General features: G+C 44.4%; 1 protein-coding gene and 1 long non-coding RNA gene across 5 annotated transcripts in view; one reads left to right on the forward strand and one right to left on the reverse strand.

The window, feature by feature from the left end:
- myo5b (myosin VB) overlaps positions 1-26,212 on the forward strand; it is a 355,668-nt gene that overhangs the window by 239,992 nt on the left and 89,464 nt on the right. For all 4 annotated transcript variants that reach the window (XM_062972559.1, XM_062972560.1, XM_062972561.1 and 1 more), the window contains 4 exons: positions 10,733-10,814; positions 12,692-12,832; positions 16,534-16,656; positions 17,787-17,870. In XM_062972559.1, the coding sequence (XP_062828629.1) occupies positions 10,733-10,814; positions 12,692-12,832; positions 16,534-16,656; positions 17,787-17,870 (430 nt within the window). The remainder of the gene's footprint in view (positions 1-10,732; positions 10,815-12,691; positions 12,833-16,533; positions 16,657-17,786; positions 17,871-26,212) is intronic.
- LOC107982332 (uncharacterized) overlaps positions 1-26,212 on the reverse strand; it is a 190,252-nt gene that overhangs the window by 67,317 nt on the left and 96,723 nt on the right. The gene's annotated exons all lie outside the window — the stretch shown is intronic.

Below are 26,212 nucleotides of genomic sequence, written 5' to 3' on the forward strand. Positions count from 1 at the left end.
AGAAATGATGTAAAATGTTTTCTTTCTAAGCCTGGGCTAGGAGACATGTCTCCCAGATAGTGCTGGATTGCAGTTCCAGCCATCCCTTGCCTTTGGTTATGCTATTTCACATCTTCTGGAAGACTGCAAGTCACTGACCACAGGTTTGGAGGGACATTACCTTCCATTCATTCTGTTTTAATCTCTAGTAATTTCTAAAGTAAACTCATCTTCAAAATATTTGGAATGCATGGAACAACTGTGCATCTGTACTTGGGGCATTCTTTGTAGCTTTAAGAGAATCCCATGCTTGCTTTCTATTGAAAAACCTTCTGAAATCTGGCAAAAAGCAATATTCAACGCAGAAGGTCGCAGAGACATCACGGAATCTCAAAGGCTGCATTGCCATCACCCTGTTCTACAGTTTTGAACAAGTTCATGACTTGTCTGAGAAGCCAAGCCATCTGTTCTGTTAGGAAGAGGCCTTGAACTAAATTGCTCTCATTTTCATAAGCTGTTTTTCTAGCTTTGAAATTATAAACATCAGGCAGGTAAATTATTAATGTATATAACGCTTCAAATTGGTTTGAAAGACTAAAGCTGAAGAAATCTTCTGTGTACCAAAGCACACAGAGGACCGTGGAATCTTTTTCAGATTTCTTTTTGAGGCAGATATGATAAACTGCATTGTTTTTACAGTGTAGATGCATCCCTCGATTCTGGGAAACCAGAGTTTGAATCCTTGCTCAGCCACAGCTGAATAAAATCCCACATTTTCTGCTTTGAACTGGAATATATGGCAGTGTGAAGGCACTGAAGTCTCTCCTTCTTTTCAGTTCTGCAATGCTAGCACAAGTGTATGCAAAGTATGGTTGAAATAATATTTTAAAAATTCTAAAAATGATAGAAAACATAGTTTGCAAGTACAGTTTTTCCTCACTTATTGCGGGGGTTACGTTCCAGGATCACCTGTAATAAGTGAAAATCCGCGAAGTAAGGACGCTATATTTATTTTAATATTTATACATTATTTAATTGTTATACACTATTTTGTCTTTATCAACCAATTGTGTGTTGAAAAATCGCCTCCTTCTCCCGCTGCCGTTTGGGCTCCTTTTCTCTCCCTTTGGCTTCTCCTTCCTCCCTTCCTTAGGCTGTAAATTGTAATTTTTTTATGATTTATAATAGTCTTTTAGAGTTTATTGAAAAATAGTGAATCCACAAAAAGTGAACCGCAAAGTAGTAAGGGAACACTGTACAGGCAAACCCTGAGTTACAGATATATGACTTACGAACAACTCATAGTTAAGAACAGGGGTGAGACAACAGGAAGTGAGAGAAATGTAGCCCTATGATGGGATGTTCACTCCCGAAAGAGTTATCATGGGGAAAAGGTATCTGGAGTTATACTTAAAATGTACTTGTTCCAACTTCTGTAAAAAATGAAGAACAAACCTATACAACCTATCACATTCATAACTTGGAGATTGCCTATATTTCAAAACTTTGACAAGAAGAATCCTAGACTAATAAGAATTTTTGCCATTCAGAACTGATTCTCCACAAATTCATAAGTGATTGTTTTATATGTGCACAACTCAGTTTTGATTCCTGACCTGTATATAAAATGTGCTTGATAATGTTCTAGAGGGTTTCAGAGACCTAAAGAATGTCTTGCCCGTTAATTGAAGAGGTTTAGGTAATTCTACAACATAAGCTGGTTATGAGACATGGTGTAGCTCAAAAGCCAGAAAAATATAACTTTTTTATTTACCATATTTATATCCCGTCGTTCTCACCCCGAAGGGAACTCAGGGCGGATCACAGAATACATATAAGGCAAACATTCAATGCCATTATACACAGACAGGACAGACAACAATACAGATAGAGGTATATAGGCATTTCCCGTCTTCGGCTATTGGGGAAGGGGTGCTGTCGCTCCGTCCTCCATGTCAAAGAGCTCTGTTCAAAGACTTCCTCCTTTTTTGATCCATCGCATTTTTCTGGTATTTTCTTATGGTGCCCTTAAAATACCTCCCTGCTTAAGCAGTACCTATTTATCTACTCAGGGCAATTTTCGATCTGATAAGTGGGTAGTGAGCTGGGCTGAAGGTGGGGTGCTCACCCCCGACCCGGGCTTAGAACTGCCAACCTTTCCATTGGCAAGATATATTGCAGCTGGTGGTTACCCTGATGTGCTGAAGTAGTAGTTGTGTAAAGTTTAGAAGTGGTGTAAACCCCAGGATGTTTTTCATTTATTAACATTCACTAAATTCCTACATACAATCGATTGGATCTACAAATTGCAACCCAAGTGTTCTGATCTCAGATATTCTTTTGACTTCTGTTACTCCCGAGACATAATAAACTAACAGCCGAACTGCCACTCGACAGTACAACCAACATTGCTACATATTGGGAATTTAGTAGTTCCTGCCATCATCAATTTTGGGCTAATCTATCACTTTTGAAGTGATTGTGTTTGCTTTCCCTGTAAACATAAAATGAAATCTTTGCCTGATTTCATGGGGCAAGGGAGGCATTGAATTCCTAATTTTAAGACTTCAGATAGCAATCATAGCATCGCAGAGCCACTTTAAAGAAGAGCAACCTAATTTCACATTTTTTATGAGAAGATTAGTAGTCATGCATATTAAAGTGGCTCTAAAGGGAGAAATTCCCTTAATTGACGTCAACAACGCGGATTGGATTCCCATTTCATCAACACCTTTACAGACTAATAGTATTATCTTAAGCCGTAGTCCTCTTGGTCTGTTACAGTTTAAGCTTGTTCAGCTTGACAATGGAGGAGCTCGTGATCTGATAAAATCGAAAAAACTAGCAGACTTTTTAACTGTGTAGTAAATAACAAGATTATAGGGCATGAAGAGTTACAAATGTAGCTCCTAAAAATGACAAAAATATATATTTAAGCCACTTATCTTTATGGTCTAGTGAAACTATTCCACTTCACTGTGCTTTTAATATTCTCAAAAGCTTTATTAATTGGATGAAAATTTCTCACTTGTATTTTTAAACATAGATAGATAGGTATTGGTTAATTTTAGATGTTCAACCTGTCCTTTTTTTGTTATGCTGTCTCAAAAAGTGGGAAGGGTTTTTATTCACTAACAGCTTGGCTAATCAACATTTTGAACAAATGTTAGGACCTTGCATCAGTAGGAGTATATAGTGTCTAGATCAAAGGAAGTCATAGTCTATTCTACTTTGATCAGACCTCATCTGCATTAACACTGTGTCTGGTTCTGAGCAACGCAATTCAAAAAGGATATGGAAAAGCTGGAAGGTGTCCATAGGGAGACAGCTATAATGGTCAAAGGTTTGGAAACCATGCCGTACGAGGAGTGACTTGGAGAACTGGGTGTGTTTAGCTTGCAGAAGAGAAAGGTTGAGAGGGAACATGTTCAAATATTTGAAAGGATGTCAACCAGATGAGGAGGGAGCTAGGTGGTTTTCTATACTGAGCAATGAATTGAACTACAGTTCAATGGTGATTCTTCTTCGTGGTGCTTCTGTGGAAATCACACTAATGGGTTTTCCTGTGCCTGCACAGCAATTGTCGGAACCTTCTAGAACTTAGAATAAACAAAATGGCGGAAGCCCCGCCCACTCTCCCCAGTATGATATATAAGGCCCTGTGGGCGGGGCTAGCCAGTTCCTTTTTTCCGCCGCAGAGGCAGCAACATTAGGAACCTCTCTAGAGCTTTTTTGCATCGTATTTAATCCTTTAGACTCGGACCGGCTGCGAAACTCCCATCCTTCTTTGACTAACGGACTGGACTTGGTAAACCCTTTTGGCTTAACGGACTGGACTTGGCGTTTCATCTTAACCCCCGTTTTTATAACGTGACTGGAGTGAGCATGGCCTCCTTCTTTAAGAAATGTTCCAATTGCGGGAGCAATCTCCCTGAGGCGGATGGGCATTCTAAGTGCCTCTTATGTCTGGGTGAGGGGCACATCACTCAATCCTGCCATGTGTGCCAAGGGTTTACGCCCAGGCACGTAAAAATCGGGAATCCAGACTAAAGGCCTTGCTATATGAACAGGCCTTGGCGCCCAACCTCCCTGGACCCTCCCCCCCTCAGAGTAGGCCCAATCCATCGGCCTCAAGTAATGCTAGATCGCCAGACGATCCGCCATCGGAGGCCATCCAGACTGGGCCCCTGGGCGTGGAGGACTCTGCGGCGGCCATAGGCCCCCGCAATGCCCGTAAAAAGACCAAGAAAGTGAAGCACTTGAGGGCATCACGCCCGCGACCCACTCGACAGCAACCCGACCTCACCACGGGGCGCTCCCCGGTACGAAGTGATCCCCCTCTGCTCACTCCAATGGAGCCGCAGGGCTCGCAAGCGCTCAGCCCGACCGGGCTTACCCCTGCTCAGCCGGCCCCACTGTTGCCGAGCGTACAGCAGGAGGCGCGGGGTCGGGGAAGGAGCCCGGCAGCGCGAAGCTCATCATCGAGCTCTCTCACCTCCTCTCCATCGCCCAAAAGGTCCAGGAGGAGCCAACGGGGCCGCCCATCCCGACGCCGACGCTCCCCCTCGTCGGGTTCGGGGCGTTCTGCTGCTGGGTCAGACAACAGGAGTCGCTCAGGAGACTCCCGCTTCCCTCCTTATCCATACGGGTTCCCTCCTTACCCGTTCTTTCCACCCGGGTTCGAGGGTTTTCACTTCTGGAACCCGTATGGGCCCTATCCAGCTCCAGCGGGTTCGGGGCGTAGCCACGCCCCCCGACCACTGTGGAGTCACGCCCCTCCGGCTTCACCTTCGAGTGCTGCGGCTCAAGACCACACTCTACTGGCGAGCCAGGGCAATGCAGCTACAAACGACTTTCCTGTGGAACAGACCTCCGGCCCAGCACCAGAAGCAGGAGATAGGGAGCCCCGCCCCCGATCGCCGTCCCTTCCAACACTGCAGGCGCCGCCGGCCCCAGTGACCCCGCAGACGCGGGCATCGCTGGGTCCCTCTCAGGAGACGGAGGCTGATCGCCCTGAGGACGCGGAGGGCCTCCCGTCCACATCGGTTCCGCTTGCAGATCCGCATGATGATTTTGATCCTCCCTCAGCGGAGGATATTAAAACCTTCTCATCCCTGTTGATCCGCCTCTCTAAGGCTCTTAACTTACCAGCTCAGAAGCCTACAAAAGTGGTCAATGACCCTGTGTATCCCTCTTCCAAGCAACAGGGGCCCCTTACCTCGGCGCTACCATCCCTTCCTTACTTAATAGAGATTATTAAGAATGAGGGGGTATCCCCAGCGGCTCTTCCTGCGACCCCGAGGAGAGCTGAATATCTTTATAAAATCGACTTCACTGGAGCCCAATGGCTAGCCAAGCAGCCGAAACTGAACTCTCGTGTCGTGGATGTAACCCAACCCAAGCAAATTCAGCGCTCTCAGCCAGCGCCCACAGACAAAGAGGGCAAAAAACTGGAGAGCATGGGAAAGAAATTCTATTCCGCTTCGTGCCTTTTCGCTAGGATGGCTCACTACGGCGCGTATACAGGGGCATACCAGACGTACCTCTGGGAGAAGATGTCCCAGTATCTAGATCTCCTCCCAGTACAACATCAAGCCATGGCGAGGGCCTTCCAGCAGGAGGCTTGCCTGCTCTCGGAGTTGCAGAAAGACCTAGCTAAGAATATAGCGGACGCCTCGGGAAAACTCCTGGCAGGGGCGATTTCACTGCGACGTCATGCGTGGCTGCGTGCAGCCAATCTTTCCCCATCGGCTAAATCAGTCATAGAAGACCTTCCCTTGGATGAGGCGGGCATATTCAATCCAGACACTGACGCTCAGATCAAGGACACACATGAGGTGACCCAAGCCACCAACAAGTACGCGACGCAACAGGCCTACCAATACCAGCGAAGACGGTGGAATCCATACTATCGATCTAGGAGGTCGAATTCACCATCATATAAAGGAAAACAACGATCCTTTTTTCGTCCCTTCGGACCGAGGCGCTCTGCCTTTCAATATAAAGGTCAGCAACGGAATGGGGGAAAACAAAATGAGAAACAAAGACGTCGTTTCTAACCCTATGGCGTCGGCCCCCTCCCCTAAGTTTGCTCCAAGTTCGCAACCCCTGGACTCCTGTTCGGGTTTGTTGAGTCCACCTGCTTCCCCTTCCATTAGTGTGATAGAGCACTTAAGCTCCTCGTTTGTGTCCCCCCAAAGGGAGCATTTAGCCTTTTTTGAAAGGCTTGCCCCGCGCCTTAAAGCGTGGGAGTCGATAACATCGGACTCTTGGGTCCTAGAAGTTATTAAAAAGGGTTATGCCATTGAGTTTATATCTCACCCCCGAACGGGGATTCTTCGCACCACCACCCCATCCGCTTGCCTCTTAGACGAAGTCTCGACCCTACTGCAGAAGGGTGCGATCTCTAGAATACCTCCGCGTAAAGCCCATTCCTGTTTTTTCTCCAGATACTTCCTTATTAGGAAGAGGTCAGGGGGACTGCGTCCAATACTAGACCTACGTGCCCTTAATAGGCACGTTCGGGCCCGCAAATTCCGTATGGTTACGTTGACCTCCATTTTGCCTCTATTGCGTAGGGGAGTCTGGTTTGCGACCATTGACCTACGTGACGCGTATTTCCATATCTCCATACGGCGCTCCCATCGTAGGTACCTTAGCTTCCTAGTAGGACGCTCCATCTATTCCTTCAATGTACTCCCATTCGGACTAGCCACGACGCCAAGGGTGTTCACAAAATGTATGGCCACTGTAGCCGCGTACTTAAGACAAAAAGGAATAATTCTTTTTCCATATATTGATGACTGATTGGTCGTCAGTGACTCAAAAGCAGACCTAAGGGATGATGTGTCCTCTACGCTCCTTCTTTTGCAGGACCTCGGCCTGGTAGTCAACAAAGAAAAGTCTCATTTAACTCCTTCGCAAAACATCGAGTTCATTGGAGCGGTCCTAGATTCTCGGTCAGGAAGGGCCTGTCTTCCAGAGTCCCGTTTCCGGGCTATCCGGGCCTCCATATTGCAACTCCAGTCCCGGCGACGAGCTTCGGCGTGGCATATCCAGTCCATCCTAGGCCATATGGCCTCCACCACTGCAGTGGTAGGGCTGGCAAGACTAAGAATGAGACCCCTTCAGAGGTGGTTCCTGGACTCGTTCAATCCGCTTTGCGACAGCCAATGGGTGGTGTTGACACCCCCACCTCCTGTCCTGCAGTCGTTACGATGGTGGACAAGCAGACGCAACCTGCGAACAGGTCTACCTTTCCGCCCCCCGATACCAACTTACGAGGTTACAACGGACGCGTCCCAGGACGGATGGGGCGCTCACCTCAACGACTTAGTAATCAACGGTCGTTGGACAGGCCGCGTGCGAAACTACCATATCAATATCCTGGAATTCCTGGCAGTGGAGAAAGCCCTCCACGCCTTCGCAAAGATCCTGCGAGGAAACACCGTACGGATTGTGACGGACAATACAACGGTAAAGTGCTACCTCAACCGGCAGGGAGGTACCCATTCGAGGCGTCTCCTGCTCTCCTCCCTCCGACTTTGGGACTGGTGCGTCAAGAACCGGGTGACGCCACAAGCAATACATCTACCGGGAAAAGACAACGTGCTAGCAGACTCTCTCAGCCATTCAAAGACGGCATGTCACGAATGGCAGCTGAAACACACAGAGTTCCGCCTTCTAGCACGCCGATGGGGCTGGCCGATAATCGACCTCTTCGCATCCCCAGAAAACACCCAATGCACCGCGTTTTGCGCACGTCTTCGCCCAGGAGCGGCTCCAGGGTGCTTAGGGGATGCATTCAGGTTCCAATGGACCGGGGGACTACTGTATGCCTTCCCTCCCCTACCATTGGTAGGGAGGACCATCTCGAAGATCATGTCGGACAACACAGACTGCATAGTAATAACACCATGGTGGCCGCGCCAACCGTGGTTCGCCCCACTCTGGAAGGCAGCGAAGGGCGAATACGTCAGGTTGGGGAAGTCTCCAGACCTTCTAGCCCTCCACAAGGGGCGGGTCCGACACCCAGATGTATCAACGTTGAATCTCACCGGCTGGAGGATCAGGCCAGCCTCTCAGCCCCAGTGAAGGCCATTCTCGAAGCAGCGCAGAAAAGCTCAACCAAGCGCTCATATCAATACAAGTGGAAGAAGTTTCAAAGCTTTGCGCAATCCAGGGGTGTGGATCCAGCTACAGCCCCCACACCCATAATATTGGATTTTCTGGTGCATCTCTCCAACAATGGGCTATGTTTGGCCTCTCTTAAATGCTACGTGGCGGCTATCTCCTGGTACCGGAAGGGCTCCTCCGGCCAATCCTGCTTCCAGGACCCTTTGATTGGCCTCTTTCTTAAGGGATTCAGGAATTTACACCCACCAGTGACACCACCGCCACCGGCGTGGAGCTTAGAGCTGGTATTGTCTCAAATGTCTAAAGCACCGTTTGAACCGATGGCCTCGTGTGACATCTCTTATTTATCATGGAAGACGGCCTTTTTGGTGGCGGTCACGTCCGCACGAAGGGCTAGTGAATTATGTGCTCACAGAGTAGACCCCCCGTATCTAAGATTTCATCAAGATAAGGTTGTCCTTAGGACGGACGTAACTTTCCTACCAAAAGTGGTGTCCAGGTTCCACATGTGCCAGGATATCACTTTACCGGCCTTTTTCCAAAATCCCTCCACACCTCTGGAGATAGCGCTACACTCTCTAGATGTTAAGAGAGCACTGGCTTACTATGTCGAAAGAACCAAGACTTATAGGAAATCGACCAGGCTTTTTCTGAAGTACAGACCGGATGCGTTGGGACTCCCGGTCTCTTCCCAACGTCTAGCCGCGTGGATCGTCGCAGCGATTCGTACGGCCTATTCTTTGGCGGGGAGGGACCTCCCTCAAAAGGTGGTGGCCCATTCCACGAGGGCTTTGTCTACCTCCCAGGCCTTTCTGAAGGGGGTGCCGCTCGAGGACATCTGCAGAGCAGCCACTTGGTCCTCCTCCTTCACCTTTGCTTCCCACTACAAGTTGGATGTCTTGGCGAAGAGGGACGCAGCCTTTGGAAGAGCCGTGCTGTTCTCATGCGTGGCATGACCCTCCTCCTTTGGTGAGTAGCTTGCTAATCTCCCATTAGTGCGATTTCCACAGAAGCACCACGAAGAAGAAGATGTAGTTGCTTACCTGTAACTATGTTTCTTCGAGTGGTGTTCTGTGGAATTCGCACGGCCCGCCCATCCTCCCCTCTGAAATCATGCCACTAGGCTCAATTGCTACCTGGCGGCGGGGAACTGGCTAGCCCCGCCCACAGGGCCTTATATATCATACTGGGGAGAGTGGGCGGGGCTTCCGCCATTTTGTTTATTCTAAGTTCTAGAAGGTTCCGACAATTGCTGTGCAGGCACAGGAAAACCCATTAGTGCGAATTCCACAGAACACCACTCGAAGAAACATAGTTACAGGTAAGCAACTACATCTTACACCAAGACATTGAGTATTGTGCATGGAGCAGAGCCATTATAGTGTAGTGGTTTGAGTGTTGAGCATGGAATGGAGTCATCATGGTGTAGTGGTTTGAGTGTTGAGCATGGAGCAGAGCCAACATGATTTAGTACAGGCTGGTGCAACCTGTAGCCTTCCAGGTATTTAGGCTTCAGCTCTCAGATTTCCTGACCATTAGACAAGTTGGCTAAGGCTTCTTGGAGTTGGAGTCCCAAACATCTACAGCGCCACGGGTTGTGCAGGCCTAGTTTAATGCTGAGCATGGAGCAGAGCCAGCATGTTGTAGTGGTCTGAGTATTGGATGAAAACTATGGGCAGATAGGGTTCCAATGGAAGATAGCTGTGTGACCTTGGGCAGGTTATACTCAGATTCGAAGCAAAAGGAATTGAAAAACATGCTCTGAACAGTCTTGCTTGTGCCTGCGATTGCTGGCTCAGTGTTGAATGGCTTATAAGACCCAGCCACACAATACTGAGTTTTGATTCTTGTGGGATTCTGGTGGGAATGCTTTTACTATCATCAGAGGTTGGTTTTGGGAAGACACTCAAGCAAGCCGTAGTTGTTCCTGGAGTGTAAAGCTCAGATGGCCCCATTTCTGTTTTTTCTGCCAGAAGGTAAAAGCCTCATTTGCTAGGCTGATTTTTGGTTGTTAATGAGTCTTTTAATAGGGTATGTGTATGTATGTGCCTTCATGTTCCATGTCAACTTTTGGCAGTATCATAAATTTAATGATGTTTTCTTAAAGAAAGAATTCCCAAAGGTGGCTTTGCCAGGTTCTTCCTTACGTTCTTTGAAAAATGGGGTGGGATTATATAGATATTATGAGGTCTCCAGATATACAAGTTGCAGCTGGAATAGTGGAAAAATATTATAGAATGACCAGAGGAAAACAAAATTATGTATAAGCACCACGGTACATAATGCAACATACCATTACAGAGTACCTCAGCAATGCCTTCTGACTGGCAACTACTCTGTGGTTACTCTGACATTTGGAATGTGCAGTTCTACAACAGCAATATCCCCCAGCTCTGGCTTAAGCTGCTGCTGCTGTTATTCAGTAAATTGATGAATGACACTAAAGTGTCATGAATTTTTATTTATTTAGGTCTTATAAGTATTTTTGCAATACCATGTAATCAAATTCCCATGGTGTTTTAGAAAAAGAATGTACATTTTAAAATGTAAATAAAAAGGTGGTTGTTGGAAGCAGCTTTATGTAGCCTTGACTTAAGACAATTGTTTTGCTCTGCAGGTTTGAAACCTTTGAAGTGAACAGCTTTGAACAATTCTGCATCAACTATGCCAATGAAAAATTACAACAACAGTTCAACTCGGTAATTTGGGTTTTTCACAGACTTCTTTAATATATTTATGAGTATCCTAAATATTCCCCTTCTACCCTCTACTTTTAGTTAGAGCTAATTGTGTGGAAGGACATGAAGAAAAAGACTACATTTTGGCAGGTCCATTATTTTAATCTTCTGCTCTACCCAGATCATTCTTACAGATCTTTTATCATTTGTTTACTCATATCTACATAATTATGTTTGATCAGTGTACAGCAATTTAATGAATACTAAACCCTCAGCATTTAATTATTTATTTAAATTTTTAAAACGGATCATTTTGACTGCTACTTGCTTTTCTTCTTTATGTGTAATCCTTTTGTGTATGTGGGTGTCACCCAATCACCTGTTGATTTGTGTTCCCATGAATTTAATAGTGTTTACATAAGAAATAATGTGGTTTGCCAGTTTTTATTATTTAAAATATAATCTAGTACCAGGTTTTCATTCGTGGTCTCTGATCTGATTATCTTCCAAGGTAAGATAGGATCTGGTTCCTTTGAGGTATTTAAGTAGATGTAATCCTTTCACTTTTCCATATTGGTCAAAATTTCCAACAATTCAAAAATAATGTTCTTCGGATTTTGAACCAGTAATGTAATATAATCAGTAAGTACATTAATAATAACTGAATACCCTTTGTTTGGTGATCCCTCTCTAAAAGTCTACTTCTATATGGATTAAGAAGTGGTACTAAAGAAATCATAAATCTATAAAATTGCAAAATGGGGAACTTCATATCTATTGACACAGATTTTATCATAAGGGTGTTGATAGATTTGGTTAATCATACATATAAAATCCGAGTCCACTTACCAGGGCACTGTCAAAAAGCAAAAATATTTGAACAGCTAAACCCTGTCTTCTTTCAGCATACAAATGCAAGCCTGAAAGGCAAATGTCCTCAAACCAACTGGTAAAACAACAACATGCTGAATAGATTTACAGGGGGTGGGGGGCTGTGTGTTTAGTAGATAACAAAAGAAGAGTGTGTTTGAAAGAATGGACCAGAGGTTGAAACTTTGGTTCATGGTTATAATTTAGATTTGTTGAATTTTCAGAAAGCAAGGCATCAAAGGGCAAGGGAAGCCTGTACGCCAGTGGTTCCCAACCCTTGGGCCTCCAGGTGTTTTGGACTTCCAACTCCCAGAAATCCCAGCCAGTTTACCAGCTGTTAGGAACTATGGGAGCTGAAGTCCAAAATACCTGGAGGCCCAAACGTTGGGAACCAATGTTGTACACACTATAAGATTGTCTTCAGAAAGAACCATTCGGTCCTATCAAATGCCTTTTTGGACTGCAGTGAACATTGAGTGTAGTAGGATTATCCAGATGGATTAAGAGTGACATCTTTGCCCTGGTGAGTTCTCTGTGATTTCTTTCAACTTGAATACCAAGATCCCTGAAAAATCTGTTTGTACATTTAATACTTGAATGTGGCCACTCTTCCACTCTATCCAAACATTTAGTTGTTTTCCCTCCTTCTGCTCTTTCTCTTAGAAGCCTTATAGAAATGTCAGAGTTCAAAAGATGGGAGTTTCATCCTTACGAAATATTTATACTCTTTCAGAATTCATGGTTCAAAAGATTAAATTCAGAGCCATGAAGCTCTGAATTCATATTTATTCATATTTTTTTCTTGGTTCACATTTACAGCCTATGTACTGTCATATTTATATGACTAGAAATGCAGACAGAAGGAACCAGAATTCCAAGGAGTGTTTTAACACACAATATGTTAAATCCAGATACTGCCTAAGCAGCTAATTACAATACAGTCTCGGCTTTTTAAAAATGTACTAGACCCATGGGAATGTTTCTGGTTTATCGTTCAGTGAGATCTTTACTCTCTGTTTCTGTTGCAGCATGTATTTAAATTGGAACAAGAAGAATACATGAAGGAGCAAATCCCTTGGACACTCATAGATTTTTATGACAACCAGCCATGCATAGATCTCATAGAAGCTAAGCTGGGTATTTTGGATTTACTGGATGAAGAATGTAAGGTAAAGAGAGTACAACGTCTTGCTGATACTCACTGATGAAAATGGGAATGTAGCCCTTCAGGTATAGCGCCATAATCAGTAAGCTTAAAAGCTTTCTAAAAAAAAATGGCTCAGTTGTTTCTGTAATTCTATATTATATGAGCAGAGAATGCAATGTTTTAAATTCTGCTCTGGAATATAACATGCCTTTTTATTTACCTTTCATTTAGATCTCTGCCCCATGGTTGGTTTAAATGACTCTGACTCCCTTTTCCATGGACAATATTTGAGCTCCAAATACATCAAATAATGCAATTAAATTGTATGAATAAATTAATCCTTAAGAAATAAATGCTAGCATAGACCCCTTGAAATTAATGAGGATTCTTCATTACAATGAACACAGAGGTCTCATTAATTTCAATAGGTCTTTCTTTGGTATTGCTGGCATAACATGTAAACAAAAGTTACCAGAACCTATTAAAAGGGGAGCACTCAAAATACTAACAGTTTAATTGGGAATATCCAAAGGCCAGAGAGAATGAAACTTTTGAATGCCGTATCAAAACAGTATTTCCCCAAAGATGTGGTTTCAGATTTCCCCACACTATTCAGGCACCTGGAGGCCTGGTTCCTTTAGATTCAAAATGTTTTCTTCTCTCCTTAGCCATTCATTGGTGTGATCACCATAATAGCCTTTTTAAAGGTAACACCCACTTTATGTCATTCAGCAAGAGAAGCTGGAAAAGGGCTGCCAGTTAATCGTCTTGACACACTTTCTTGAGGATATTGCCACAACAGCCTTCTTCTGCCATTGAAGCAGAGCAAATTCTTGCCTGCCACCATTTTTACTATGTTGCTCGGTTCCTAGTGTCATTTGATTTATTTTGTTGGCTTTATGTTCCGTCGAGTTGTGTCTGATTTATGGCAATTCTGTCATAGGGTTTTCTTGGGCAGATTATTCAGATTGCCTTCCTCAAGTACTGAGAGAGGTCACCTTGGTTGCCATAGCTTAAGTCAGGATTCAGACCTTGGTTTTCTAGGGATCTGAGTCCAACATTCAAATCACCACAACTTGTTGTCTTCCTGTTATTGTTACTTTAATATTTTGTGGTAAATGTGTACAGTGTAGGAATGTATGAACTTAGCAAAGGTCCAGAGTCAAAGATAGAAAGCTTGCAGGCTAAATTTCCCTGCAGAGATGTTGATCTAATAAGAGAAGATCTTGTAATATCTGAAAATTCTGTCTGTTTTGTGTCCAGTTCTGTTGGGCGTTTCCCGTTGCTTTTGTAATGATAGGGCAACAAATGGTTAGTGGCTTAATCTGCTGATACTGGAGAAGGGAGCTTGTAGGGTCTTCGTTATTTTTATATTTTGCCTCATATGCTAGGACAGTGTCCCTCACTTTAACTTTTGCATCTTCTGAAGCTAAAGCTACAGAGAGACAAAATGATCCTCAGCATCAAAATTCTGCCTTCTTCACTCCCATGGAATTTCCTTCCCTTCAGGCCCCAAATTTCTATCTTTGTAGTGACATAAAACCTCAGTTGAGCATTTAGAAATGTACTTTAGGCATCCAGAGAATGCCAGAAGGATGAAGTGATTCTAGGAGATGTTTAAGCCTGAAAGCTTTGGAATGTGAAGGACAATATTCCTTATGTTTCGACAGTAGACATCAGGGAGAAAGTACAGCCCTTGTTTCAGTGAATGCTGAATAAAGAAAGTAATTTAGCACTACAATAAATCCTAGGAAAATGTTACCGTTGCATATTTGTCGGATACTTGCATTATAAAAGTACCTGAGTAAGTAAATAACCAGAGGAAGCATATCTTGATGACACAGTGAAATTGTATGAAAAGCCTTTTTTTAAAGGTTCTATTCAGTACAGTAATTAAATAGAAAACTAGAGGGGCCTTTGAATGTTATGTGAGTTAATGAAACTAAGAGAAAATACTTGTCAGGTTGCTGCTGAAAGATGTGTTTCCACATCTGTGTGTTTTTTGCTTGGGGCAATGAAGATAGTTTGTGTTTTTAAACTTGGAAAAGCTATTGCTGTTTGCTGCAAAGGCTGAACCTATTTATTAGGGCAGAAAGCAATATTCAAGCTGAATAAATCAATTTTGCACTTAATTTCAATAGGAGTGTTTGTTTACTGCTTTCTTTTGCATTGGTGACCTTGTGCTAAAAGGTTCTAATCCCTAATAAGAGTTGTAAGGAAAAAATATGAAGTATAAAATGAAAAAAGTCCAGCTTGCTTATTCTTAACTCACTAAAAGTGTGACTAATAAAAATGCCCCAACTTGCCATTGCCATTACACATGTTCCTGTTGCAATAGCTACATTATCTGCCCTTCCGTTTCTGGGACTATTCAAAGTATGACCTATAAAGCCCTATATGGCTCAAATCAAGGTATTTCAGGGACTTCCTTTTCCACCATAGTGTGATGGTGTGAGAACTGAACTGCGACTTTGGAGACCAGGGTTTAATTCTGCCATGCCCTGCTCAGATAGCGAAGAGGAAGAGCAGGTGGAAGCACCAGTGGCTGAGCTTGAGGGGTGCAGCACCCAGCATCCACCCAACATGGAGCCTCTGGAAGTTCCAGTGGCTGAACCTGAAAATAGCAGCTCCCAGAAAGTTCAAGATGAAAGCTCACAAGTACTCACATTGATAGAGCAACGTCAAGAAAGGAAGGGGGCCAAAAGGTCTTTGCCTTGCTAACGAACACTCTGTAATCAACAGACTCCTGAGAAGTTGAGGCTAGGCTATAAATTCAGCATCAGGACTTTGACTGTTGTTGACAACTGACCTGAGGTGCAGTGCCCTGCCCGTCTCTGTATATTTTGATTTGGACTCTGACATCATTAATCTTCTGGATCACCCAAACAGACTCCTTATTCTCCAACAATTTTGACTACATCTCTGTTTCACATCTCTTGGTAACTTGTTTTGCTTGAACTCTGAGGAAAAGAGGAAGACCAGATTGTGTTTCCAGTTGCTATCTGGAGAAACCACCTTGGCTACCATTCAGGCTTGGACAGATCCCCACTTGGCCATGAAAACCCACTAGCTGACCTTGGGCGAGTCACACACTCTCAACCCCCCCTCCCCCAAATTGTAATAGGTTTGCCTAAAGGTCACCATAATTTGGAAACAACTAGAAGACATACAACAACAAGAATTTTCCTATGTGAATCTGCTTATGTTTTGATATCTTCTTGGGCGACCCTTCTCTTTGTTTCACTACTGTTACAAGTATACCAGTTAGGAACTCAAGGAAAAGTCTTTTCTGTAACTGCCCCAAATTCAAGAACTCTCTTTCTAAGAAATTTTATTATTTGTTTGCCCCAAGATGATTTATTTATAGCCAATGGGTCTTTTAGGCTTTGTATAACTTTTTAAACTTTTGTATGCTAAGAATGTATCAGTAATATTTTAACTGTTTAAAGCTGCCTCAAATTCTGAACTGGCAAAAAGGCACAATAATACGGTTTATAGAAGAAGATTGCATATTGTTAATCCTCAGTTAAATTTAAAATAAAACTTCACCATGTTATGTCATCATGATGTCTAATGAACTGACACAGGAAATCTTCATTGGGAGCTACGTTAACTGGAATAGATTGTAAACTTTTAGAGTAATGGATGTATTTTCACTCATTCCTTATGTTGCTGTCTTAATCCCTTTCCAATCTCTTCTTCTCTTTTCTTTTTCTTAATTAGGTCCCTAAGGGAACAGACCAGAATTGGGCTCAGAAACTGTATGATCGCCATGGAAGCAGCCAACACTTCCAAAAGCCCCGCATGTCCAACATCTCCTTCATTGTTGTACATTTTGCAGATAAGGTAATGAGAATGAAGATTATGCTCTTCCTTCAAGAAGACAAAGCCATTTTTGAGGAGGCCTTCTACTTGCACAAGCAAGAGAGTGCTGTTGTGCTATTGAGCTCCCCATATCTTGACTATGTTAGGAATAAAATGCTATGGTAGATAAGCCTTTGAGTTTATCCAACATGGCTCTTCTTATAATCATATGTTCCATCTTTAACAGATGCAAATTATTCTTCTAGTTCTTAATTACAATAAGTGCTTTCCTCAATTAGGGATGCTTTCTGCTTAACTCTTTGGGAAATATAAGCATTGTTCATCAAACAAGAAACAACCGTTTGACTGTAATGTTATTCCAGAATGACTTTTTCCATAAATTATAGTATTGGGATTTAGGCATTTAGATTTATTTAGTGGATGTGACTACTACTTCTGAAGGCTTACTTGTCATTAAAAAGACAATGTTTGGCTTAATGCAAGAACTTTCAACTATAAATATATTGATGCAGAACAGATATTTTATTTGTGCATACCCGGAGGAAAAAAATGTCTTTCTTGGAATTTGCTAAGTCCTTCAGGTGATTCTATAGTATATTTCCTTCACAAGTTACTGTAAAGTTGTGTTGGATTACCCAGCAAATTTCTATGGGGCTCCTTCTCTAGGAATCTCAAGGGCTTCCAGTACAACTGTATGGTATGCTGAGACCAGAAGTGAATTATTGGTATTTAGTCGTATCTACATTTCACATAACCACAGCTCAGTTTCCCACATGTATATGGGGTTTTACTATAAATCCAACTGCTAGTCCTTGCTAGAGAAGGCCCATGGGGTTTATGTAACTGTTGCCATGCCATTTAGCAGTTGATTCAGTGGGTTTATTCTGGTTGGGACTTGCAATTGTGTTTAGGCCAGATACTCCATTCTGCAAGTTATTTCTTTATTACCCCTTGTCATCTAAGCTTCCCATCATGGAAGAAGATCCTAATTTCAGGTGCCAGAAAAAGTTGTATTATTAAACTTGTTTTTGGAGTGTAGAGGAAAATAACCCAGTATTTATATGGATGGTTCCTGGTTGTATCAGCTAGAGTAATCTATACTGAACATTTCATCTCTTCCCACCCTCCCTTTCCTTTGTTATCTCTCCTAGGTGGAATACCAGTGTGATGGATTCCTGGAGAAAAACAGAGATACTGTTTATGAAGAGCAGATCAACATACTGAAGGCCAGTAAGGTAAGGCAGACTAAAATCTGGCTTGGTAGAATTAAAAATTGTTGTTGCTTAAGTTTTTCCTCTTTTTCTCATCCTCAGGGGTTTACTTAAAGGCAGACCCTTGAAGACAAACTTTCTGTCCTGACTTAAAAATAAATGTGACCCCCCCCCCTTAAAATATTTCCATACAGTTTACAAGAAAGGCATGGACAAGGGGATAGTAGTTTGATTTTAACTGCAGTAAAGGAGGACTGTAACTCAGTGGTAGACAAATGTTTTGCTTTCAGAAGTTCTCTGGTTGAATTTTTAGCATGTCCAAGTATAGTTGAAAAAAATCTGCCTGAAACTTTGGTTTTGAGTCAGGATCAATAATACACAGCTGGATGGATCATCTCTATGAAAAACACCTAGAAGTGATGGTTATTTGATCACAATTTAGATTAACTTGCCTTTGAGTTCAAAAGTGGCTTTTTGCAGCAACAATCTGAAATGAAAAATGGGTTGCTTACCTGTAACCATGTTTCTTCGAGTGGTCACCTGTGAAATCCACACATATGGGTTTTGCTGCGCCTGCACAGAACAGTTCGGAATTCTCTAGAAGCTCTAAGATACATTTTGGCGGAAGGCCCTGCCCACTCTCCCCATCTCAGTATATATGGCCAGTGGGAGGGGCCAATGCCCCAGTTCCCAGCCGCGAGAGACAGCTCGAAATTGGAGCATGACGCATTGCGGGGAGGATGGGCAGGGATGTGTGGATTCACAGGTGACCACTCGAAGAAACATGGTTACAGGTAAGCAACCCATTTTTCCTTCATCGTGGTCCCTGTGAAATGCACACATATGGGTGATTAGCAAGCTACTAACCTGGATAGGCGGGCGTCATGCCACACACGAGGACAAAACAGCTCTGCCGAAAGCAGTATCCCTTCTAGACAGGGCGTCCAATTTGTAGTGGGATACGAAAGTCAAAGGCGTAGCCCAGGTAGCTGCATGGCAGACGTCTTCCAATGGAACACCTTTCATGAAAGCACACGATGACCCCATCGCTCTCGTGGAATGCGCCTTCACCATCTCCGGTGGGTCTCTGCCCGCGAGCTGATAAGCCAGGCGTATAGTGGAAACAATCCATGAGGAGAAATGTTGTGATGACACAGGAAGGCCCAAGGAGTCCTTTCTATACTTCAGGAAGAGACGGGGGGAGCGCCTATGGGCGCGGGTCCTGTCGACATAGAAAGCAAGAGCCCTTCTCACATCTAGGGCATGGAGCAAGATTTCAAGCGGAGTCGTAGGGCCAGGAAAAAAGGTGGGCAGTATAATATCTTGTGATAGATGGAATTGAGACACCACCTTCAGGAGAAATGTGATGTCGGTCCGAAGGACTGCCTTGTCCTTATGGAATTGTAAGTATGGTCCATCAGCTTTGAGAGCGCAAAGTTCGCTAGCCCGTCTGGCCGTTGTGACTGCGATCAGGAATGCTGTTTTCCAGGTAAGATGTTGGAGGTCGATAGACACCATTGGTTCAAAGGGTGGTTTGATTAACTAGGACAAAACTAGTTTTAAGCTCCAAGCTGGAGCGGGTGGTCAAACAGGTGGGTGTAGATTTTTGTGTCCTTTCAAGAATAGCCGTATTAGGGGCTCTGCAAAGCAAGATGGCTGTTCAGCCTTCCTTCGGAACCGCGAAATCGCTGCCAGGTAGAATTTAATGGATGACAAAGACAACCCCTTCCTAGAAAGGGAGAGGAGGAAATCAAGCAGCAGAGTGACGGGGGCCGAGGAAGGATTGAAGCCTGCTTGTTTTGCAAAGGTAGAAAAACAGTGCCACTTGTAAGTGTAGGATTTCTTGGTAGATGCCTTGTGAGCAGCGGCAATGATGGCTTTCACTGGCTCCGACAATCCTGCTGTGGCCAAAGTCTCCACGCCGTCAGGTGGAGAGATTCCGCATCCAGATGTCGAACCTGACCGTTCTGTGTTGTAAGAATGTCCTGTGTGAATTGGAAACGATGAAAGTCTCCCCTGGCCATCTGGAGAAGGGGGCCAAACCAAGGTTGGCAGGGCCACCAGGGTGTCAATAATATGCAATCTGAGTCATCCTCCAGGAGCTTCGCAACTGTTCGAGCTATGAGAGGAATCGGGGGAAAGGCGTACATCAGCCCGGGGCCCCAGGTGTACAGGAAGGCGTCTCCCAGGCAACCCATCGATAGATCCTCGGGTAGCCGAGCACAAAACAGGTCGCATTGTGCATTGCTGGGAGCTGCGAATAGGTCCACTCTCGGACGACCCCATCACTGGAACACTGGTTCCAGCATCCGAGGGCTGACCCGCCACTCGTGGCATGAGTTCGGCGCCCTACTCAACGCATCTGCGAGATCGTTCTGTTTCCCTGGCAGGTAGATGGCCAAGAGATGGATTTTGTGCGGAAGGCACCAGGTCCATATGCGCATGGTGAAGTTGATGAGCTTTTGGGAGCGAGTGCCACTCTGTTTGTTTATATAGAACTGAGGTTTGAATGCACGAAGAGCTTTCAAGACCACAAGCATTTCCAGATAGCTGATATGATGGAGTCTCTCGGCTTCCGACCATACCCCCTGGATGGTGAGATCTCCGAGGTGTGCTCCCCACCCCGACAGGGAGGCGTCCGTCGTCAGCATCCTGGACGGCCTCGGTTGCTTGAAAGGCATTCCCCTCTGTACATTGTTTCAAGTCAGCCACCAGTGAAGAGACTCGCGAACCCTCTTTGGAAATGGGACGATGGATCTTGGGCTGTCGGGAAGAGCATCGAAGACTGAAAGAAACCAGTTTTGAAGTGGCTGCATGTGAAGCCTGGCGTAGGGTGTCACCGCTGTGGTGGAAACCATGTGACCTAGTAGTTTTTGGACGAGACCGCCTCTTACGTTTGAATGATGGAAGGCCTCGAGTATATTCCTTAGGGCCGCAAAGCGGGCATCCGGAAGGAATGCTTTTTGACGGATAGAGTCGATAACAGCACCAATGAAATGGATTGATTGGGAGGGCCGCAAACAGGACTTTTCTGAATTGATGACTAAGCCGAGGTCCTGTAGAAGAGATAATGTAAAATCAATATCGCCCAACAAGGCTTCCTTTGAACTCCCCGCAAGGAGCCAGTCATCAATGTACGGGTATACGACTACACCCTGCTGACGTAAGAAGGCTGCAACAACAGACATGCACTTAGTAAAAACTAGGTGCAGTGGACAAGCCAAATGGGAGGACGTTAAAACAATACGACCGATGGCCAACCTTAAAACTGAGAAACTTACGATGGGACCGTCTGATCCCGATATGGAAATAAGCGTCCTTCAAGTCCACAGTAGCGAACCAAGCGCCCTCACGCAACAAAGAGAGGATAATGGGAAGTGTCACCATTCGAAATTTTTGGTGCCTAATGAAATAATTTAGGTACCAGTGGTCTAGGATAGGACGGAGGCCTCCATCCTTTTTTGGAACCAGAAAGTATTTTGAAAAGAAACAATTGGGGAGGTCATGGTTTCTTAGGCGTTGGATAGCACCCTTGGCCAGAAGGGATCTTATCTCCTCCAGAAGTGGGGGAGAGGGTGGAGTTGTTCGCACCCTTCTGGTTGCTGGAATCGCCTCGAATTCGATGGTGTAGCCCCTCCTGATAATGTCTAAGACCCATCTGTTAGATGTGATCTCGAGCCATGCGGCCAAAAATGGGGCCAATCAATCCCGAAAGAAGGGGGGTCTTGAGGGTCTTGACGGTCTTGTAGGCTGAACAGAGGAACAGCTGGAAACTCGGGGATCAACACAACGAGAAACTTCAAATTTGATCAGGGGCGCTAAACACGCCGTCTGGGCGCATAGGAATGTCTAACCCTACCCTGGGGACGACGTCTTGACAATGTGGTCATCCTCCTCGAGATGGAAGGTTGAGTTGGGATGCGAGGCCTTGATCCTGCCGTAATGTGACAGCAGCAGCGAAAAGTTTGCCTGCAGAATCCGCTGTGTGTTTGGCTAACTCCTTTTGCAGGTCGGCGAGTTGACAGGCTTCCTGTTTGAATGCCTTGGCTAATCGCAAGTCCTCAGCAGGTAGATGTTGCAAGACGGGGGTGATTCTATTCCAAAGGTAATTTTGGTAGGCTCCCATATACGCTCCGTAGTGTGCTAATCGGGCAAACAGGTCAGCGGATGTATAGATCTTACGGCCCATGGCATCTAGTTTCTTCCCCTCCCTGTCTGAGGGAACCGATTGCGACCTCTGGGCTGGACAAGGTTGAGAAACATCCACTACAATTGAATTAGGCTTGAGCTGCTTTCCTAACCATTCTGCAGCTGTAAGGTCAATGCGATACAAGCTATCAGCCTTCTTAGATATCTCCGGGATCAAGGAAGGAGCTGTGTCTGGGGCCTTAAGGAGACGAAGCAGATAGGGGAGAAGGGGCAGTGGGGTGGTCACTGGTGCCTGCTGCTGCTCACGAGGAAAGACGGGGTTGTCAACCACACTGTGATCTTGTGGGGTTGGTAAGTTTAAAGCCTTGGCCAAACGTAAAATCAAGGAAGAAAATCCTCTCATTTCCTCTGGCGAGTCCATGTCACCTCCTGGTGGCTCGACAGGGCCTTGGGAGCCCATTGCCCCACCTCCCGAGCTGGAGTCTGACTCCAGATCAATGTCCACAGCCCCAGGTCCCTGGGTCTGCTGAAGAGTGGGCACAGGGTGAGGAGTAGATGCTGGTGCCTGATGATGCGCTGGGCCCCCTGGAGGTGATATGGTGTGGTGCACTGGGCCCGTGTTAGGATTCGTAGCTACATGGGAGAGAATGGGATCCGTCTGGGCTGGGCCCGGTTCCTCCCTCTCGCCCTGGGAGGATCTGGGGTAATCTCTGGGCGAACGGTACCAGCATCTATGGTGCCGAGAAATAAAACGGAAATAGTCCCGAGTATAAATTGGGTCTCCATGAAAATAATAAGGGGAGGAATGAATTAAGTAATTAGTTTCTTTTTACAAAGTAACCTTCCAAGCACTGAATGCAACAGGGCAGACTTGTGTTAGCACCAAAACCAAGGTACAGCCCTTCATTGTGTCTTAGCAATTTCCTTCATTTCTAATAAGGGACAAAGTGCAGTCTTCATGACAGTATTACATTTTAAAATTGGGTCCTGAGCAGTGCTCAGACTTCTTGCATTGTAATTACAATCAGGCTGTAATTATTACATCAGGCTTGTGCACACCTGAAACTGCAGAGCTCAGCAGTTCCAAGCCATCTAGCCACTGACCACGAGGGTGATCTCCAGATAGCACGAAACTCATTTCATGTAGTAAATATATTATTGTTCCTTTTAAGGGACAGTCCAATTTGAGGCTAAAGCTTATTCCCTAGAGCTGCATGTTCACCTCTTCCTACTTTGTTTATCTCCTGATTACTGTTTGTAATCAGGGCACAAGTCCTAGGAGAACTCCTGGGAAATCATACAGAATTAAGGGAGTAGACAGGGGGTTTCTCCAAAGAAGCAAACATCAGACTGCAGAGAGGTGATAACAACGTTATCTGCAGCAGGTTAATTTCATGGCATTGTTAGGGTATAGGTTCACTTGGGGGGGGGGGGGCAGCAAGCAGACAACAAAAAAAGCCCAAGGCTGAACAAAGAACACAAAGGTGTGATTGTGGTATTTAGAGCAAGATTCTATTTTTGTAGCAGTTGCATGTGAATGAAACACAAGATTTCATATGGAGGACTCTGTGTTGACTGGACTAGTTCAGATTTTCTCCTGAACTAGGGGAGAGGAACATATGACCCTTTGACAGATTACACCTCCCGCAGGTCTGATGATGGGCCATCTTGGCTGGAGATGCTACGAGCAGGAATGCAACCAATTCTAGAGTATCACCCCATACTCTTAGGGTGTATCTGCATTGTAGAATGAATGCAGTTTGACACCACTTTGACTGCCATGGCTTAGTGCTATGGAATCCTTTGGATCTGTAGTTTGGTGAGCTGCTAGCACAATTTGGCAGTGAAGGTTAAAGAAGGTTAAAACTACAATCCAAGGATTTCATGGCATTTAGCCATGTAGTGTAGATGTATCCTAAATAGTCCTCAAATTAGTTTTTCTCTGATATCTTCAGACAAGAGAATAGGAGGAAGAAAAGATGAAACTAGAGAAATAAGGTCACATGGACTGCAGGTAAAGAAGTCAATTTCTTCCTTTACTGAAACATGTAATATGAAGCCATCATTTATACATTCTACCTTATTCCTGTCAATATTGGGAGTCATAAAGTAGTCGTAATACAGGGTGGGCATAATGCAGTTTTGGAGCCATGTGCCACCAACTACCTTTGCTGGGTTGTGGGTTTTTTGGCCTTTGACTTATCCAGATCCCTCCCACTGCCCTTTTTCTGCCCCCATTCCCAGGAAACTGTTGTCTCCTAGAAGTCTTAAGGAACAATATTTCATCTTTTAAATAAGTTATAGGGCATAGGGAGTCCCCATCTCTGATGGACAGAAGAAAATACCAATGTGAATTGTCATGTTTAAGTACAGTTCTCTTTTAAAGCCGATTCTATTTTTTAAATCTCTTTCTTTAAAACTATACTGCACTCATTTTAATTTGATGACCACATTGAGTATAGTTTTGGGGAAAATAAGTTAATATAATCATAATGATAATGGCAATTGATGATCTTTCAAAACCAGAAAGGATGTCCAGACATACCAGTGGGTTTGTGGGAGGCTGGCATTTTTGGTTCCCTAGAAAATTGGCCCCAGGGTACAAGTTTAAGAGAAAGTGAATTGTTGTATATTGAGGCTAAATGACATATCTGAAGGACTTTCTAAGGCTGGATTGCACTTTTCTGCTCTTGGCTTGAAATGATTCTTGTAAAGATGTGGTAGGGAATATGAAACATGTTGAACATTATTTCTTCTTGTTGAAATAGTCGTGTTCATCTGTGAGATACACATTTTACCGAGCTCCCAGGGAAATACTTTGCTTTTTACACACTTCAGACTGTTCTGGCATTCTGGGGAAACCTTTTGTCGCTTCTAGGGTTTTATGGCTGCTGCCCAAAATATGTCACTCCAAAAGGGAGATTAAATGTCAAAGTCTCCAACTTGCTGCACAAATCATTAAGTGCATAAGAGGAGCTTTAGTGGCTCACATCCAACAATCCCATAGTGGTCAAACAGATGCTTATAGTAAACCCATGAGCATGAAATGAGTCACATAGCACCTCCAACAACTAGTTCCTCAACAACTGTTGGATGTGCTAGAAGGCTTCTATCCCTGAGAAGCTGGACAGGACTAGTTGAAGTCAACCACTGTGAAAGGGGAATTGTGGGGGAAAGCATGTAACCCAGAAGCTTGTTTGTGGAAAAGTTAGATATGGACAAGGTGATACGGCATTTGGGAGTCAGAAGTAATGTGTGAGGGCAAGTTAGAAGGACGGAATGGATAAGACATGAATAGGGTTTCGGTAACTGAGAATGTGGACAGAATCCAGGAAATTGATATTTAACTTAATTGTTATACAGCCACTTAAACATTTTGTAGGCTTAATGTTTGTAGATTTGATTAGTGGATCCTCAGGGCAAAAAGAACAAGATGCATGAGTTGAGTCGGAAGGTTGGATCAGTGGTTCCCAATCTGTGCTCCATGGAGCCCTGAGGGCCCTGCATGTACTTCCCACAGGCTCCAGGGCCGCTTCAGGAAAATACAGAAAATTCTTATATTCCCTGAAATAGAAGCCATGTTTTAGAAATAGTGAGTCAACATTAATTTTTGTGCTTAGTGATCACATTGACTCAGTGTTATGTTCCATCATTATGCCCTCATTGCTTCAAAAGTTACTCTCCAAAGTAGTTTTGTTACTTGTGAGACATTGCTTGCGAGCTCTGCTCATCTGAACCAGGGCTAACTGAAGGTTTGCAAGTTAGAGTCTCTTGCTAGAGACAAGAGATAGACAGACAAAAGAATTCTGTAGGTGGTTAAAATTAAAATAACAGCCAGCAAGCATAAAGCAAACGCACCGTTGTGTGTTTGGCTGGATGATAATACAATGCAAACAGATTCTTTCCTCTGTGGGATATAGGCAGATATGCAAACAGAGCAAGACCCATTAATCTGTTGGAGCAAATGATGAGAAATCACAAATCTCCGCTTCATAAAGGCAGCACTGGGGTGATGCTGCTTTATTTCCACATAGCTCTGGTGTGCATCTTGGGGAAGGGTTTTAAAATGGGACTAATCACAGTTTCTTTCATGACAGAATTGCTGTGAACTACAGAATATGCAGGAGGCAAGCTGTGATAGCAAAGAGCTGTTCTTCACAGCCCAGCCTTACTAAGTTAACGTTTTTCCTTGAAATGTCCAGAACCTTTCAGAGGCT

The sequence above is a fragment of the Anolis carolinensis genome, chromosome 2 (assembly GCF_035594765.1).
Source record: "Anolis carolinensis isolate JA03-04 chromosome 2, rAnoCar3.1.pri, whole genome shotgun sequence".
In the NCBI taxonomy this organism is placed as follows: domain Eukaryota; kingdom Metazoa; phylum Chordata; class Lepidosauria; order Squamata; family Dactyloidae; genus Anolis; species Anolis carolinensis.